This window comes from Mobula birostris, chromosome 6 (genome assembly GCF_030028105.1).
Source record: "Mobula birostris isolate sMobBir1 chromosome 6, sMobBir1.hap1, whole genome shotgun sequence".
NCBI classification, from domain to species: Eukaryota; Metazoa; Chordata; class Chondrichthyes; order Myliobatiformes; family Myliobatidae; genus Mobula; species Mobula birostris.
Genome location: NC_092375.1, coordinates 155,873,842 through 155,889,665, shown reverse-complemented (window position 1 = coordinate 155,889,665; position 15,824 = coordinate 155,873,842). Strand labels below are relative to the sequence as shown.

Here is a 15,824-nt window from a genome sequence, read left to right as displayed (position 1 = left end):
TCTCCAATGCCAGCACATCTCTTCTTTGATAAGGGGCCCAAAACTGCTCATAATACTCTCGGTCTTATAAAGCATCAACATTACATCCTTGCTTTTATATTCCAGTCCGCTTGAAATTAATGCTAACATTGCATTTGCCTTTCTTACCTGCAAATTAACCTCTAGGGAATCCTGCACAATCTTCTCCCAAGTCATTTTGCATCTCTGATTTTTTAAATTTTCCTCTGTTCATAAAATAGTCTACATCTTTATTCCTTCTACCACAATGCATGACCATACACTTCCCTACACCATATTCCATCTGCCACTTGTTTACCAATTCTGCCAATCTAAGTCTTTCTACAGACTCCCTGCTTCCTTAACATTACCTGCCCCTCCATCTATCTTCATTTCATTAGCGAACTTGGCCACAAACCCATCAATTCTGTAATTCAAATCATTGACATAATATACAAAAAGAAGTGGTCCCAACACCAACTCTGTGGCACACCACGAGTCACCAGCAGCCAACCATAAAATGCTGCTTTATTCCCACTCGTTGCCTCCTACCAGTCAGCCAATCTTCTATTCATGCTGGTTTCTTTCCTGTAATTTTACAGGGCCTTTACGGGTTCCTAACAGAGGGGTGAGGCTCTCAACGCATCCCAAATGGTCCATCACCTTTTTTGAGTGGTTGTGGGCCAGGAATTCTCAAGTCAGTGTGAATGTTGCGACTTTTCAGGGGAGGCTCTGAGCACATCGTTGTTGAATCCTTTCCTCTGCCCACCTGCTAGTAGCGTGTTTGTTTTGGGTAATCTAATGTTGGCATTTGAGCAATGCAACGGTGCTGAGTGCAATTACAGCCTCTGTGCTGACATGGGTTCACTTGTATTGCCAAATAAATTTGCAGCATTTTATAGAGGCAGCACTGTTCCTCAACCATGTAACTAGTCCAAGTTGCAGATGTTTATAGGAGAGCAGGGTTCACTGCTGCCCAGCAGTTTTGAGGGTTGAGGCCTTGATCTTCAAAGCTCATTTCCTCAGATGACCAAACACGGTGCTGGCAAATGGACATTATGGCAAATTATCATCATCAATATCCGCATTTGCACCATTCCCATTCATCTGGCTGCTTCCCACACACCTTTTAAACTTACCAGGTTCACTGGAACATTTGTCATTAAAAAAAATGAACTAAATGCCTGTTGGCATATTTATTCAGTAGTCCAGAAAATCTGCTAGTCCAGCAACACCAAAATACTGCATGTAGTGGATTAGCAGAGCTTTACAGATGATGCAGTGACCTTGGTTCTTGATACAAACTGAACAATTGTTGGAGTGAGGCACAGCAGTGCAGCAAGAAAAATCCTCAATCATCTCCTTGAACCATCGTGGAAGTTCTATCCACCCAACATAATCAACTCCCAGAGAAACGCAAGGAGTACCGTCCACCATTAAGCATGGCCTCTTTGGTCTCCAACAACGCTCAATTCCAACAATTGAAAGAGATCATAGCAAATCTGTCTCAAATTTGGCCATGCTCAGAAATTTGTCTTTATTGAACATCTGCTTCAGGAGCTCATGCAAGCATTGGTAGTAACCAGTGGGTCCAGAACAGACCTAATCCTGGTGGAGAATGGCACCATCGCTCCCAACACTTTCCCCATCCACATTAGCATGGTTGCACCCACAGAAACTGGACCCTATCTGGGGAGAAAAGTGGGAGGGTAACTCAAAACTCTGAGAACCATGGCAATGCTCAGAGAAAGGACACTTCCCTCAAGTAGAGAAAAATAGCACACAGAGGGTTAAATTGTTAATCAGGTCAATGGCAATGGAAAACATCCATAACTATCAGCACCTTATGGATTACTGAATAGCAATTAGATTTCAGAATTTATATCTTACGTACCGATTGCATTGTTTAGAATGTATTCCTCTCTGAAGAAATCTTCTGCCAGTCTGTCTCCAACTTTTCCTGCCTCAGTAACAGCTAAAAGGAAAACAGGGGGGAAAAAAAATCAACCATGACATCAAGGAGTCATTAAAGAGAACGGCTGATGACTAAGTACACAGTCAAGCGTTCTGGTGCTTCTACCAAACAACATGGATTAGGGCCGATCACTAATCTCCAGCAGCTGCAGCTAAAATGCAAAGCCACTGATTGCCAAATCCAATTTCATTTTTGTGAAGCTCTGTACTCCCGCTGATGGCAGAAGCCCTGTTTTAGAGAACAAGAATCAACATTTATTGTTACTCGTTTATATTTGCGTTTGCAGAGTTTGTTGTCTTCTTCACTCTGGTTGCTTTTTCACTGATAGTTAACTATTCTATACATTTCCTGAGTAAAGTCATAGTCATATTTTATTGATCCCGAGGAAAATTGGTATTCGTTACAGTACACCATCCGGTCCTGCAGCCTTGCTTGGGTTGAGACGTTTCAGCTTTCTTCTCACCTGTTCAGCTGTGAAGCCCACCGTGGTGGTTTTGTGTGGGGAAGGGCCACTTGAGAGCAGGGTGGGGGACTGTGAGGAGGGGTAGGAGGGGAGAGTGGAATGTGTGTTGGTTGGGGGCCGACAACAGATGAATCATGTGGGGCTACAACGTCAAATCTGTTAAAGAACAAGTTAAGTTCGTTGGCCCTGTCCACACTGCCTTCAGCTCCTCTGTTGCTAGTATCCCCTCAGGAAAACCAATCTCAGGGTTGTATATGGTGACATACATGCACTTTGATCATAAAATTTACTGCAAACTCCACAAAATTCGGGATGAGCACCAAAAATATGCTTTCAGCAGTAGAGATGAAATGCAAGCATTACTATAACAAGTAATCATTTCCTGAAGCTGATAAAAAAAAGCAATAGCAATAAGCTTGTGCCTCAGCATTATTTCCATAACAAATGAAAATGAAGTTTGATACAATGGAAGTCAAACTAGGTGAACAAATACAGTAGCCGTATAATGCTTGCACACAGTTTATAATGATGTGCCAAATAAAGCACAATCTAAATGTAGACTGACACTTACCCCTAATGTCACCTCCTGCACAGAAAGCCTTTTCCCCTGCACCTTTAATAATGACTAACGAAGTTTCACTGTCCTGTTCCCATTCCTGTCACATATAAAAACAGATTCAGGCTGAATCAAGGAAAGGTGGAACATTAATTCAATCCATTAAACAAACTGCCCAGGGACTGGTCCACTGTGAGTTTGATTGCTTGGTCCACACTCATTAATGCAAACTCGATCTTCCATGCAAATCATTGATCTTATTATGCAGAGTCTGCCTGCCATCCCACAAGTGTGAATCAGCTATAACCGACACAAAAATCAATGCTGTCCAGACACACATTCGCTAGCAATCCCCGTTCATTTGAGCCATAGATATTGATGGAGTCAGCTACATTTAAAAAGGTGCATCTGGTTAGGGAAAGCAAGAAGGCACAGCTCTCCCATCACTCTGCACGGTTTTCTTTGCCATGCTTTCTGAACATAGAATACAGGACAGAGACTAGTACAGCACATTACAGGCCCTTCAGCCCACAATGTTGTGCCGACCCTCAAACCCTGCCTCCCATATACCCCCCCACCTTAAATTCCTCCATATACCTGTCTAATAGTCTCTTAAACTTCACGAGTGTATCTGCCTCCACTACTGACTCAGGCAGTGCATTCTATGCACCAACCACTCTCTGAGTAAAAAACCTTCCTCTAATATCCCCCTTGAACTTCCCACCCCTTACCTCAAAGCCATGTCATCTTGTATTGAGCAGTGGTGCCCTGGGGAAGAGGCGCTGGGTATCTACTCTATCTATTCCTCTTAATATCTTGTACACCTCTATCATGTCTCCTCTCATCCTCCTTCTCTCCAAGGAGTAAAGCCCTAGCTCCCTTAATCTCTGATCATAATCCATACTCTCTAAACCAGGCAGCATCCTGGTAAATCTCCTCTGTACCCTTTCCAATGCTTAGTTGTACAAGGCCTTGGTGAGACCACACCTGGAGTATTGTGTGCAGTTTTGGTCTCCTAATCTGAGGAAAGACATTCTTGCCATAGAGGGAGTACAAAGAAGGTTCACCAGATTAATTCCTGGGATGGCAGGACTTTCATATGATTAAAGACTGGATCGACTAGGCTTATACTTGTTGGAACTTAGAAGATTGAGAGGGGATCTTATTGAAACGTATAAAATCCTGAAGGGATTGGACAGGCTAGATGCAGGAAGATTGTTCCCGATGTTGGGGAAGTCCAGAACGAGGGGTCACAGTTTGAGGATAAAGGGGAAGCCTTTTAGGACCGAGATTAGGAAAAACTTCTTCACACAGAGAGTGGTGAATCTGTGGAATTCTCTGCCACAGGAAACTGTTGAGGCCAGCTCATTGGCTATATTTAGGAGGGAGTTAGATATGGCCCTTGTGGCTAAAGGGATCAGGGGGTATGGAGGGAAGGCTGGTACAGGGTTCTGAGTTGGATGATCAGCCATGATCATACTGAATGGCGGTGCAGGCTCAAAGGGCCAAATGGCCTACTCCTGCATCTATTTTCTATGTTTCTATGTTTCCACATCCTTCCTATAATGAGGCGACCAGAACTGGACAGTGTGGCCTAACCAGAGTTTTATAGCGCTGCATCATTACCTCGCGACTCTTAAACTCTATCCCTTGACTTATGAAAGCTAACACCCCATAAGCTTTCTTAACTACCCTATCTACCTGTGAGGCAACTTTCAGGGATCTGTGGACATGTACCCCCAGATCCCTCTCCTGCTCCACACTATCAAGTATCCTGCTATTTACTTTGTACTCTGCCTTGGAGTTTGTCCTTCCAAAGTGTACCACCTCACACTTTTCCGGGTTGAACTCCATCTGCCACTTCTCAGCCCACTTCTGCATCCTATCAATGTCTCTCTGCAATCTTCGACAATCCTTTACACTATCCACAACACCACCAACCTTTGTGTCGTCTGCAAACTTGCCAACCCACCCTTCTACCCCCACATGCAGGTCGTTAATAATTTCCGAGTCCAGGTGCTTCCATTAATGGGTTACAAGAGGGTGGGGAGAGTGAGGATTCCCCATTGAATGGTAGCATCTGACCTAACAAGTGCATTGTCCAAGCCCTACCCTTTGCACCATTGATATGACATTGAGGAAAGCTCCCTCTCCCCGATCCCACCTTCCAGTTACATTTGTCCCTTTCCAGTTCACCCACTACTCAAACTGGTCTCACTGAAGGTGTCATAGCCTGCCCCCCATCCCACCTAGAAAACAATGCTCAGGGACTGGTCCTGGTAAAAGGACCGTGCTGGCACTCATCCATAACGGGATCTCTGACTTCTGGACAGAAAAACCCCAGTCAGTCTCAGTTCACAGCAACATCTCAAGCTCCATCACGTTGAGCACAGGTACCCTCAGGGCTGTGTGACCGTACTGTTTACCTGTGCCGTACACTGCGCATGCATTTTAAATTATAGTTTATTAACTTATCTGTGGTAATTTTTAATGTGCACTATATGTATTATGGGTGCACCATGGTCCAGAGGAACCTTGCTTCGATTGGTTTTATACCTGTACAACAAACACAAACTTGATGAACAGATTACATGCAATCCTCTTTAATTAACAGGAAACATGATTTCAAGAGTATTCAGATGGAAATCTGGTGCAGAATAACAAGGAGAGAACCTTGTCCTGTTTCACACTCCCTCTCTGGGCGGCCCACTAATGCAGTAAAGAGAGCTGCTACCTCACCACTCCCAGACTCCGGTTCAACTCTGACTACCCTGTAACTGCACTGCGTTCTTCCAGGTGCTCCGATTACTTTCCATGGCTTAAAGATGTTTTCATTGACTGACTGGCCAATGTAAATTACCCCTATAATCATATGAAAGCAAGGTATAACCTATCTGGAAGATGGGAAGTAGCAGTGACATTTATAATGTATTTTTCATGCATTGTAAATAATAGACCTGTAACCAAAAGAGACATAGGGAAGGTGGTGATTCAAGTCAGTCAAAGGGGTGAGTTTTAAGAACGATCTCAGGGGAGAAGCTAGAGGTGCACAACTCTAGCAATTAGGGAAGGAATTCCATTTCTTAGTTACTGATGCACGGAAGTCTGGAGTTGTGGGAACAAAATACCCAAAATGGGGAGCGACTGCATGGTTATAGATATGTGGGGATGGGGCAAGATTCTAAAAAGAGACAAAACAAAAATTTTAGACTGAATACACTCACCGTCGTAGGGGTCCAGCAAGGTTGGAGATAACAGCACAGTAGAATCTGGTACAGGCTAAGATACCAAATGCAGACCTCCACAAACCATAAAGGGGTGAGCAGTTAGTAGACTCAGGAAAGAGATGAAAGTCTCCTTTGAGGGGGCCAAAGGTGTGGAAGCAATCACCAAGCCTCCAAATGATGTCACCATGAGACACACCACACAAACAAAAACAGGAATAGAAACACCAGAGGTAAGGACGAAGGAGAGGAAGAGAATTGAGCAGCATGACTAGAAACAAGTAGCTCCAGTCACAGATTGGGAGGAGACAACAATGCCAAACACTTTAGAGAAGAATATTACCAACGGAGTGAAAAATCTTCACAAGTTTCCTGAGCAAGAAGTGATCATGAGAGATATGATAGGGAGGTCAGGATCCCAAAGAGGGAATTGTGGATATTGCCAACTGAGACAGACTCTGGGAAAGTAAGTGATCAGTAGGAATGCCAGCAAATGAGCAGAGAGTCCAAGGGACAACACAGAAAATGGTCACAGTAGGATTTAATTTACAAATCCCAGTGCATACAAGCCTGAAGGTACCACTTTAGGTTAGTATTACATCCTTTCAACTTCTTCTACAATACTTCTCAGAAAACCATCAAGGAAATATAACTTTTAGCTCTATCATAAGATAGTGCTGATAAGGGGTGAATCTGTGCAGCTCCGATGGGAATCATCAGATACTCCCGTTCAGGACAACTACAGCAATTATGACCATGGGTACTTCAGTAAACAACATCATTTGAAGACAATTTTTTTAAAAAAATCTATCAATACTCAAAAATATACAGATCCCAGACTATAGACTCAGGTCACAAGTGCAGTTCCTCTTTAAGAAAACAAAAGCACGGAAGCCAATCTAAAAGCGCGATTGAAACGCAGGAGCTTTACACCCCTACTCCTGACTATCCTACTGGCGAATGTACAGTCTCTGGAAAATAAAATTGAAGACATCAGAGCAAGATTACTGTACCAGAAAGACATCAGGCACTGTTCTGTACTTGGTTTCACAGAAACATAGCTATCCCCATCATTTCAGACACAACATTGCAGTTCGATGGCTTACAATATTCTCCGTAAAGACAGGACAAAGGACAGCTCAATCTTTTAAAGGCAGAAGAGGTGGAGTATGCTTTATGATTAACCTATCATGGTGTACGGACGTGCAAGTTCGGTCTCAGTCCTGCTCACCTGAGCTGGGAATTCTAAACAGTTAAATATCATCCACTTTACCTGCCGAGGGACTTTTCTACCATCATCCTGATAGCAGTGTATATTCCACCTCAGGCCAATGAGCTAAGATCCATAATCAGCAGTCATGAAACAGTACAACCCAATGCCTTCCCTATCATTGCAGTGGATTTCAACTAGGCCAGCTTGAAGAAGTCTCTGAACAACTACCGACAACATATCACCAGAGGAGCCAACACACATTACCACTGTTATATCACCATAAACAGTGCTTAGCGTGCCACCCCACACCCACTCTTTGGAAAGTCTGGTCAACTGGTTGTACTTCTACTCTCAACGTACAGACAGAGACTAAAGACTGCAGCACCAATGGTGAGGACCAAGAAGGTATGGTCAAGGGAGGTGGAGAGGCGCTTGCAGGTCTGCTTTAAGTAAGTGGCTGGGACAATAGAAACATAGAAACATAGAAAATAGGTGCAGGAGTAGGCTATTCGGCCCTTCGAGCCTGCACCGCCATTCAGTATGATCATGGCTGATCATCCAACTCAGAACCCTGAACCAGTCTTCCCTCCATACCCCCGATCCCTTTAGCCACAAGGGCCATATCTAACTCCCTCTTAAATATAGCCAATGAACTGGCCTCAACTGTTTCCTGAGGCAGAGAATTCCACAGATTCACCACTCTCTGTGTGAAGAAGTTTTTCCTAATCTCGGTCCTAAAAGGCTCCCCTGTATCCTCAGACTGTGACCCCTCGTTCTAGATTTCCCCAACATCGGGAACAATCTTCCTGCATCTAGCCTGTCCAATCCCTTCAGGATTTTATGCGTTTCAATATGATCTCCCCTCAATATTCTAAATTCTAACGAGTATAAGCCTAGTCAATCCAGTCTTTCCTCATATGAAAGTCCTGCCATCCCAGGAATCAATCTGCTGAACCTTCTTTGTACTCCCTCTATGGCAAGGATGTCTTTCCTCAGATTAGGGGACCAAAACTTCACAAAATACTCCAGGTGTGGTCTCACCAAGGCCTTGTACAACTGCAGTAGTACCTCCCTGCTCCTGTACTCGAATCCTCTTGCTATGAATGCCAGCATACCATTCGCCTTTTTCACCGCCTGCTGTACCTGCATGCCCACTTCCAATGACTGGTGTATAATGACACCCAGGTCTCATTGCACCTCCCCTTTTCCTAATCGGCCACCATTCAGATAATAATCTGTTTTCCTGTTCTTGCCACCAAAGTGGATAACCTCACATTTATTCACATTAAATTGCATCTGCCATGAACTTGCCCACTCACCTAACCTATCCAAGTCACCCTGCATCCACCTAGCATCCTCCTCACTGCTAACACTGCTGCCCAGCTTTGTGTTATCCGCAAACTTGGAGATGCTGCATTTAATTCCCTCATCTAAGTCATTAATATATATTATAAACAACTGAGGACCCAGCACTCTTTGTTTCCTGTCTGCTAACTAATTCTCTATCCACATCAACACCTTACCCCCAATACCGTGTGCTTTAAGTTTGCACACTAATCTCCTGTGTGGGACCTTGTCAAAAGCCTTTTGAAAATCCAAATATACCACATCCACTGGTTCTCCCCTATCCACTCTACTAGTTACGTCCTCAAAAAGTTCTATGAGATTCGTCAGACATGATTTTCCTTTCACAAAACCATGCTGACTTTGTCCGATGATTTCACCGCTTTCCAAATGTGCTGTTATCACATCTTTGATAACTGACTCTCACATTTTCCCCACCACCGATGTTAGGCTAACCGGTCTATAATTCCCCGGTTTCTCTCTCCCTCCTTTTTTAAAAAGCGGGGTTACATTAGCCACCCTCCAATCCTCAGGAACTAGTCCAGGATCTAAAGAGTTTTGAAAAATTATCACTAATGCATCCACTATTTCTTGGGCTACTTGCTTAAGCACCCTGGGATGCAGACCATCTGGCCCTGGGGATTTATCTGCCTTTACTCCCTTCAATTTACCTCACACCACTTCCCTACTAACATGTATTTCCCTTAGTTCCTCCACCTCACTAGACCCTCTGTCCTCTACTATTTCCGGAAGATTATTTATGTCCTCCTTAGTGAAGACAGAACCAAATTAGTTACTCAATTGGTCTGCCATGTCCTTGTTCTCCATAATCAATTCACCTGTTTCTGTCTGTAGGGGACCTACATTGGTCTTAACCAATCTTCTTCTTTTCACATATCTATAAAAGCTTTTACAGACAGTTTTTATGTTCCCTGCCAGTTTTCTCTCATAATCTTTTTTCCCCTTCCTAATTAAGCCTTTGTCCTCCTCTGCTGGACTCTGAATTTCTCCCAGTCCTCAGGTGAGCCGCTTTTTCTGGCTAATTTGTCTGTTTCTTCTTTGGAATTGATACTATCCCTAATTTCCCTTGTCAGCCACGGGTGCACTACCTTCCCTGATTTATTCTTTTGCCAAACTGGGATGAAAAATTGTTGTAGTTCATCCATGCGATCTTTAAATGCTTGCCATTGCATATCCACCGTCAACCCTTTAAGTATCATTTGCCAGTCCATCTTAGCTAATTCACGTCTCATACCTTCAAAGTCACCCTTCTTTAAGTTCAGAACCTTTGTTTCTGAATTAACTATGTCACTCTCCATCTTAATGAAGAATTTCACCATATTATGGTCACTCTTACCCAAGGGGCCTCTCACGACAAGATTGCTAATTAACCCTTCCTCATTGCGCAATACCCAGTCTAGAATGGCCTGCTCTCTAGTTGGTTCCTCGACATGTTGGTTCAAAAAACCATCCCGCATACATTCCAAGAAATCCTCTTCCTCAGCACCCTTACCAATTTGGTTCACCCAATCTATATGTAGATTGAAGTCACCCATTATAACTGCAGTTCCTTTATTGCACGCATTTCTAATTTCCTGTTTAATGCCATCCCCAACCTCACTACTACTGTTAGGTGGCCTGTATACAACTCCCACCAGCGTTTTCTGCCCCTTAGTGTTATGCAGCTCTACCCATACTGATTCTACATCCTCCCGGCTAATGTCCTTCCTTTCTATTGCATTAATCTCCTCTCTAACCAGCAATGCTACCTCACCTCCTTTACTTTCATGTCTATCCCTCCTGAATATTGAATATCCCTGAATGTTGAGCTCCCATCCTTGGTCACCTTGGAGCCATGTCTCTGTGATCCCAACTATATCATATTCATTAATAACAATCTGCACTTTTAATTCATCCACCTTGTTACAAATGCTCCTTGCATTGACACACAAAGCTTTCAGGCTTGCTTTTACAACACTCTTAGCCCTTATACAATTATGTTGAAAAGTGGCCCTTTTTGATTTTTGCCCTGGATTTGCCGGCCTGCCACTTTTACTTTTCACCTTACTAATTTTTGCTTCTACCCTCATTTTACACCCCTCTGTCTCTCTCTACACTTGTTCCCATCCCCCTGTTGTGAATTAACCTCCTCTCCCCTAGTCGCTTTAATTTGATTCCCACCCCCCAATATTCAGGGATTCAAACCTGAACAAATACACCACAGATATTATCAACTTCATCAAGACCTGCGTGGACAAATGTGTGCCTTTGAGAACATACCGGATGTACCCAAACCAAAAGCTGGAGATTCGTAGTCTGCTGAGGGCTAGATCTGTGGTATTCAAGACCAATGATCCAGAACTATACAGGTCATCCACGTAAGACCTACAGAAGGCTATTTTAAGAAGAGTAATCAATTCCAATTGAGATTAGAGATGGAATTGGAATTGGAGGTGCCAATACACAGGATCAGAAAAAGCTGCAGGAATTGGAATCCCAGCCAGCACCATCTTAGACACAAGTCCCCCCAGCATCAAGGACTCCTTCAAAAGGCAGTGCCTCAAAAAGATGGCACCCATCATTAAAGACGCCCAATCAGGGTATGCCCTCTTCTTGCTACTACCATCAAGGAGTTGGTACAGGAGTCTGAAGAGACAGATTCAGCATTTCAGAAACAGCTTCTTCCCCTCTGCCATCAGATTTCTGAACGACAGTGAACCCATGAACATTACCTCAATATTTTTCTTCCCTTTTTGCACTTATATTAATTTACAGGTTTTTCTATTACTATGTATTACAAAGTACAGCTGCCGCAAAACAACAAATTTCATGACTTATGCTAGTGATATTAAATCTGACTCAGATTCTGAATCCATATTTGATAGCTACAATTTGCATCACCTCAGAGTGCCAAATTGTTACACACTGCTGAAAATAAGACACTAAAACTGAGTTAAAATCATGGGCATTAGAAGGGTGTTTCTGACCATCTTCATTTCTTTCATATGGATGGGTACTATAACTGAATCATATCAGCACACTATCTAAAGCTATTACAGAACACTACAGAAGCCAAGTATTACAATTCCATTATCACTTAATTACTTCCACCTACATTTATGGTATGACAATTCAGAAGTGGATCACAGTTATGGGTTTTGCAAAGTCCATATTTGCACCAGTTTCAGCTGATCTTTTAATACCAAATAATACATATTTTCCTTCCTTGGTTCCAAATCAATTCCTATTGCACAGTGTTATCTAATGCCAGGAGATTTATGCTCAAATGCTCCATAAAGCATCTTTCTTATTTTAAAATTAAACAAAAGTAAAAATTACTCCTTTTTAGTCTTTCAAAGAGCTTTCTCAACATTAACACAGAAGGATGAAAATCTCAACACTGGGTTTTAAGTAATCCCTCTGAAGGACGGAAGAGTATTATTGAAGCTATAAATTGGTTTGAAATGAAAGCAACACAAGGTCGGGGACTATGATTTTTTTTATTGTATCTGAGCTGGGGAAATGCAGATTCTCTCCAAGTTCACTACTCGTAGAATGGTGCCGAGAGGACACACTGGGCAGTACTGAATGCCAAGGTATGTTTTCGCCCACCATCCCAAAACGCCCTCCACTATGTATATGCATATGGTGTCTTGTACTTTTGTACAGTACTGTAGTAATTTTATGCATTGCACTGTATAGCTGCGTCAGAAAAAACTTCATGACATATGTGAGTGATAACCCTGATTCTGATGTGGGTCTCTATTGTGGACGGAGAAAGGGAAGGAGGCAGGGAGAGCGGAATCATGTTTGGGAAAAGGGGAAGGGAGAGGGAAGCACCAAAGAGACATCCTGTAATGATCATTGACCTTGCCTGGTGTCTATACCCGCGCCACCTCCCCCCACCGCCCCGGCACTCCTTTATGACAAATCTCCCACACCCTTCTCATGGTGCTTACCCCTCGCCATTCCCAACATCCGTTATTCCCGCCAGATTTACAAACCTGCTCCCCACTCTATGTTGACAAATACAGTACTGTGCAAAAGCCTTCGGCACCCTAGTTGTATACAAGTACCTAATACTTCTGCACAGTACTGTATACGTGCAAAAGAGGCAAACAGCATTGTATCAGACTGCTGCTGATATATGGAAACAAGGCCCGTCACGGAGTTGCAAGTAGCGTGACAACACACAGGAAGTTGTGAAAAGGCCACAGGATCAGACTACATAAATCCAGTATCTCTACATTCACAGACAGCAGTTGGCATTCCCTTGTGACATCATCGCAGGAAGTATGTGCATGGGTCCTGCATATTCAGAGGGGAAGATAACAAAGGGGAACTGTCTTCACTTGAAAGTCTCTCTCAACTTGTACATCATTTTTCATATTTGTTTTCCGTTTTCACAGAAGTTGGTTGAGATAAAGAGCCATTCAACCCTATTGCTCAAACAATTAGAACAGCGCCATTTGTTTCAAGAGCATTGGAAAAGCTGTTGATCTAATAATCCAAGACAGCTACTTGAAGCAGCAGGGCTTGTAGAGAGGAGAAAAGATCAGCAACTTTTCATTGTCTCTTTCTACTGTCTGCTTCAGCTTGAAGCAAAAACAGATGCACTCGATGTATTTTTAAAATGAATAGATCACCATACAGGTGAATGCATTGTTACGTCACTTGGTTCCAATCAAGGTACCATATTTTAAATCTGTCAGTTAACAACCCTAACAATTTACATCCTTTAAGGTCACATAGCAACAGTTTCCAAAACAATGGCACGTACCTTTAGCTGGGGGTAGATCTGTCTGATCATGGAGAGGTTCAGAGCATTAAGGGCCTTTGGTCGATTGAGCGTGATTATTCCAGCACATCCAGACCTTGTTAAGAGCACTTCCTTGTCCAAACTGGTACTTGTAGACATCTAAGGCACATCGTGCATCACAGCAGAACATCAGTCAATGATTTAGAGGCAGTGCAGGGAGCATGACACAGTACAGTTATACAGCAATGAGCAGTAATTTATGCAGAGGAAGTAAACAACAATATCTCCCAGTAAAGGTAGGGTAAATTGCTGGGGGAAAATGCAGTGAGTGAAGGATAGTGACATATAAATAATGCCCAGAACCAAACAAAGTCATGCAATAGATCAGCCAGTCTGACAAAAGAATTAACCAATCATCTCCACTACGGCTGGCTACATTTTTATCATCACAAACAGCTTTCAGCCAGAATTCGTGCCAATATTTTGCCATTAACGAATACCATGCAACAAACAGATTCATTCGCTATTTGAAGGACAGGCTATACTAATGGTTACAGGACTTCAGTGGTGACCTGCAGGACATTTAACCTGAAATGCATGGATGAGAGAGCAAGAATGAAAAGAAGATCAGACTTGGGTTCAAAATGAAGTTACAGGGTAGTCATTTCAATGACTGTGAATTGTCTGACAGTTGATTAAATGCTGACCAAGATTTTGCAAATGCAACAAAGACAAAATATTCAGTTTTTACAATACATCATGAAACTGGCAGTTCCTTTAGGTCTCTATGTCCACTTAATTTAAATTGGAAATTTCAAAGTTCCCAGCAGCAATTCATCCATAACATACGAAGAGTTGCAGCTTTTTCTGTTATAACCAAGGGAAATGAGTGGATGTTCTACACTTATGACTGTGAGGCTAAGCACAGACCCAATGCCATTTTTAAGTTCGCTGACGACACCACCGTCATTTGCCAAATCAAAAGCGGTCACAAATCAGTATATAGAAGGAAGACTGACAATTTGGCTGAGCGGTGCCACAACAACAACATCTCACTCAGTGTCAGCAAGACCAAGGAACTGATTATTGACTTCAGAAGGAGGAAACTAGAGATCCATGAGCCAGTCCTCATCAGGGAATCAGAGGTGGAGAGGGTCAGGAACTTTAAATTCCCCAGTGTTATCATTTCAGATGGCCTGTCCTAATGTGCAATTAGATGTGCTCAGACAAGATGTCACAGTATCCATTATCAAGGACACCCACCACCCAGGCCATGCTCTCTTCTTGCTGCTGCCATCAAAAAGACGACACAAAAGCCTCAGGACTCACACCACCAGGTTCAGGAATAGTTATTATACCTGAACCATCAGGGTCTTGAACCAGAGGGGATAACTTCACTCACCCCATCACTGAACTGTTTCCACAATCCATGAACTCATTTTCAAGGGCTCTTCATCTTCATCTTGTCTTCATCTTCATCATTGATTATGGGGAGCAAGGACATGGCAGACCAATTGAATAATTACTTTGGTTCTGTCTTCACTAAGGAGGACATAAATAATCTTCCAGAAATAGTAGGGGACAGAGGGTCCAGTGAGATGGAGGAACTGAGCGAAATACATGTTAGTAGGGAAGTGGTGTTAGGTAAATTGAAGGGATTGAAGGCAGATAAATCCCCAGGGCCAGATGGTCTGCATCCTAGAGTGCTTAAGGAAGTAGCCCAAGAAATAGTGGATGCATTAGTGATAATTTTTCAAAACTCGTTAGATTCTGGACTAGTTCCTGAGGATTGGAGGGTGGCTAATGTAACTCCACTTTTTAAAAAAGGAGGGAGAGAGAAACCAGGGAATTATAGACCGGTTAGCCTAACGTCGGTGGTGGGGAAACTGCTGGAGTCAGTTATCAAGGATGTGATAACAGCACATTTGGAAAGCGGTGAAATGATCGGACAAAGTCAGCATGGTTTTGTGAAAGGAAAATCATGTCTGACGAATCTCATAGAATTTTTTGAGGATGTAACTAGTAGAGTGGATAGGAGAGAACCAGTGGATGTGGTATATTTGGATTTTCAAAAGGCTTTTGACAAGGTCCCACACAGGAGATTATTGTGCAAACTTAAAGCAAACGGTATTGGGGGTAAGGTATTGGTGTGGGTGGAGAATTGGTTAGCAGACAGGAAGCAAAGAGTGGGAATAAACGGGACCTTTTCAGAATGGCAGGTGGTGACTAGTGGGGTACCGCAAGGCTCAGTGCTGGGACCCCAGTTGTTTACAATATATATTAATGACTTGGA

At 43.0% G+C, this 15,824-nt stretch overlaps 1 protein-coding gene across 1 annotated transcript in view; it reads right to left on the bottom strand.

The window, feature by feature from the left end:
• hibch (3-hydroxyisobutyryl-CoA hydrolase) overlaps window positions 1-15,824 on the bottom strand; it is a 132,355-nt gene that overhangs the window by 101,714 nt on the left and 14,817 nt on the right. The window contains exons 3-5 of the mRNA XM_072261686.1: window positions 13,553-13,690; window positions 3,007-3,091; window positions 1,892-1,972 (exon numbers count right to left, since the gene is read on the bottom strand). Coding sequence (XP_072117787.1) covers window positions 1,892-1,972; window positions 3,007-3,091; window positions 13,553-13,690 — 304 coding nt within the window. The remainder of the gene's footprint in view (window positions 1-1,891; window positions 1,973-3,006; window positions 3,092-13,552; window positions 13,691-15,824) is intronic.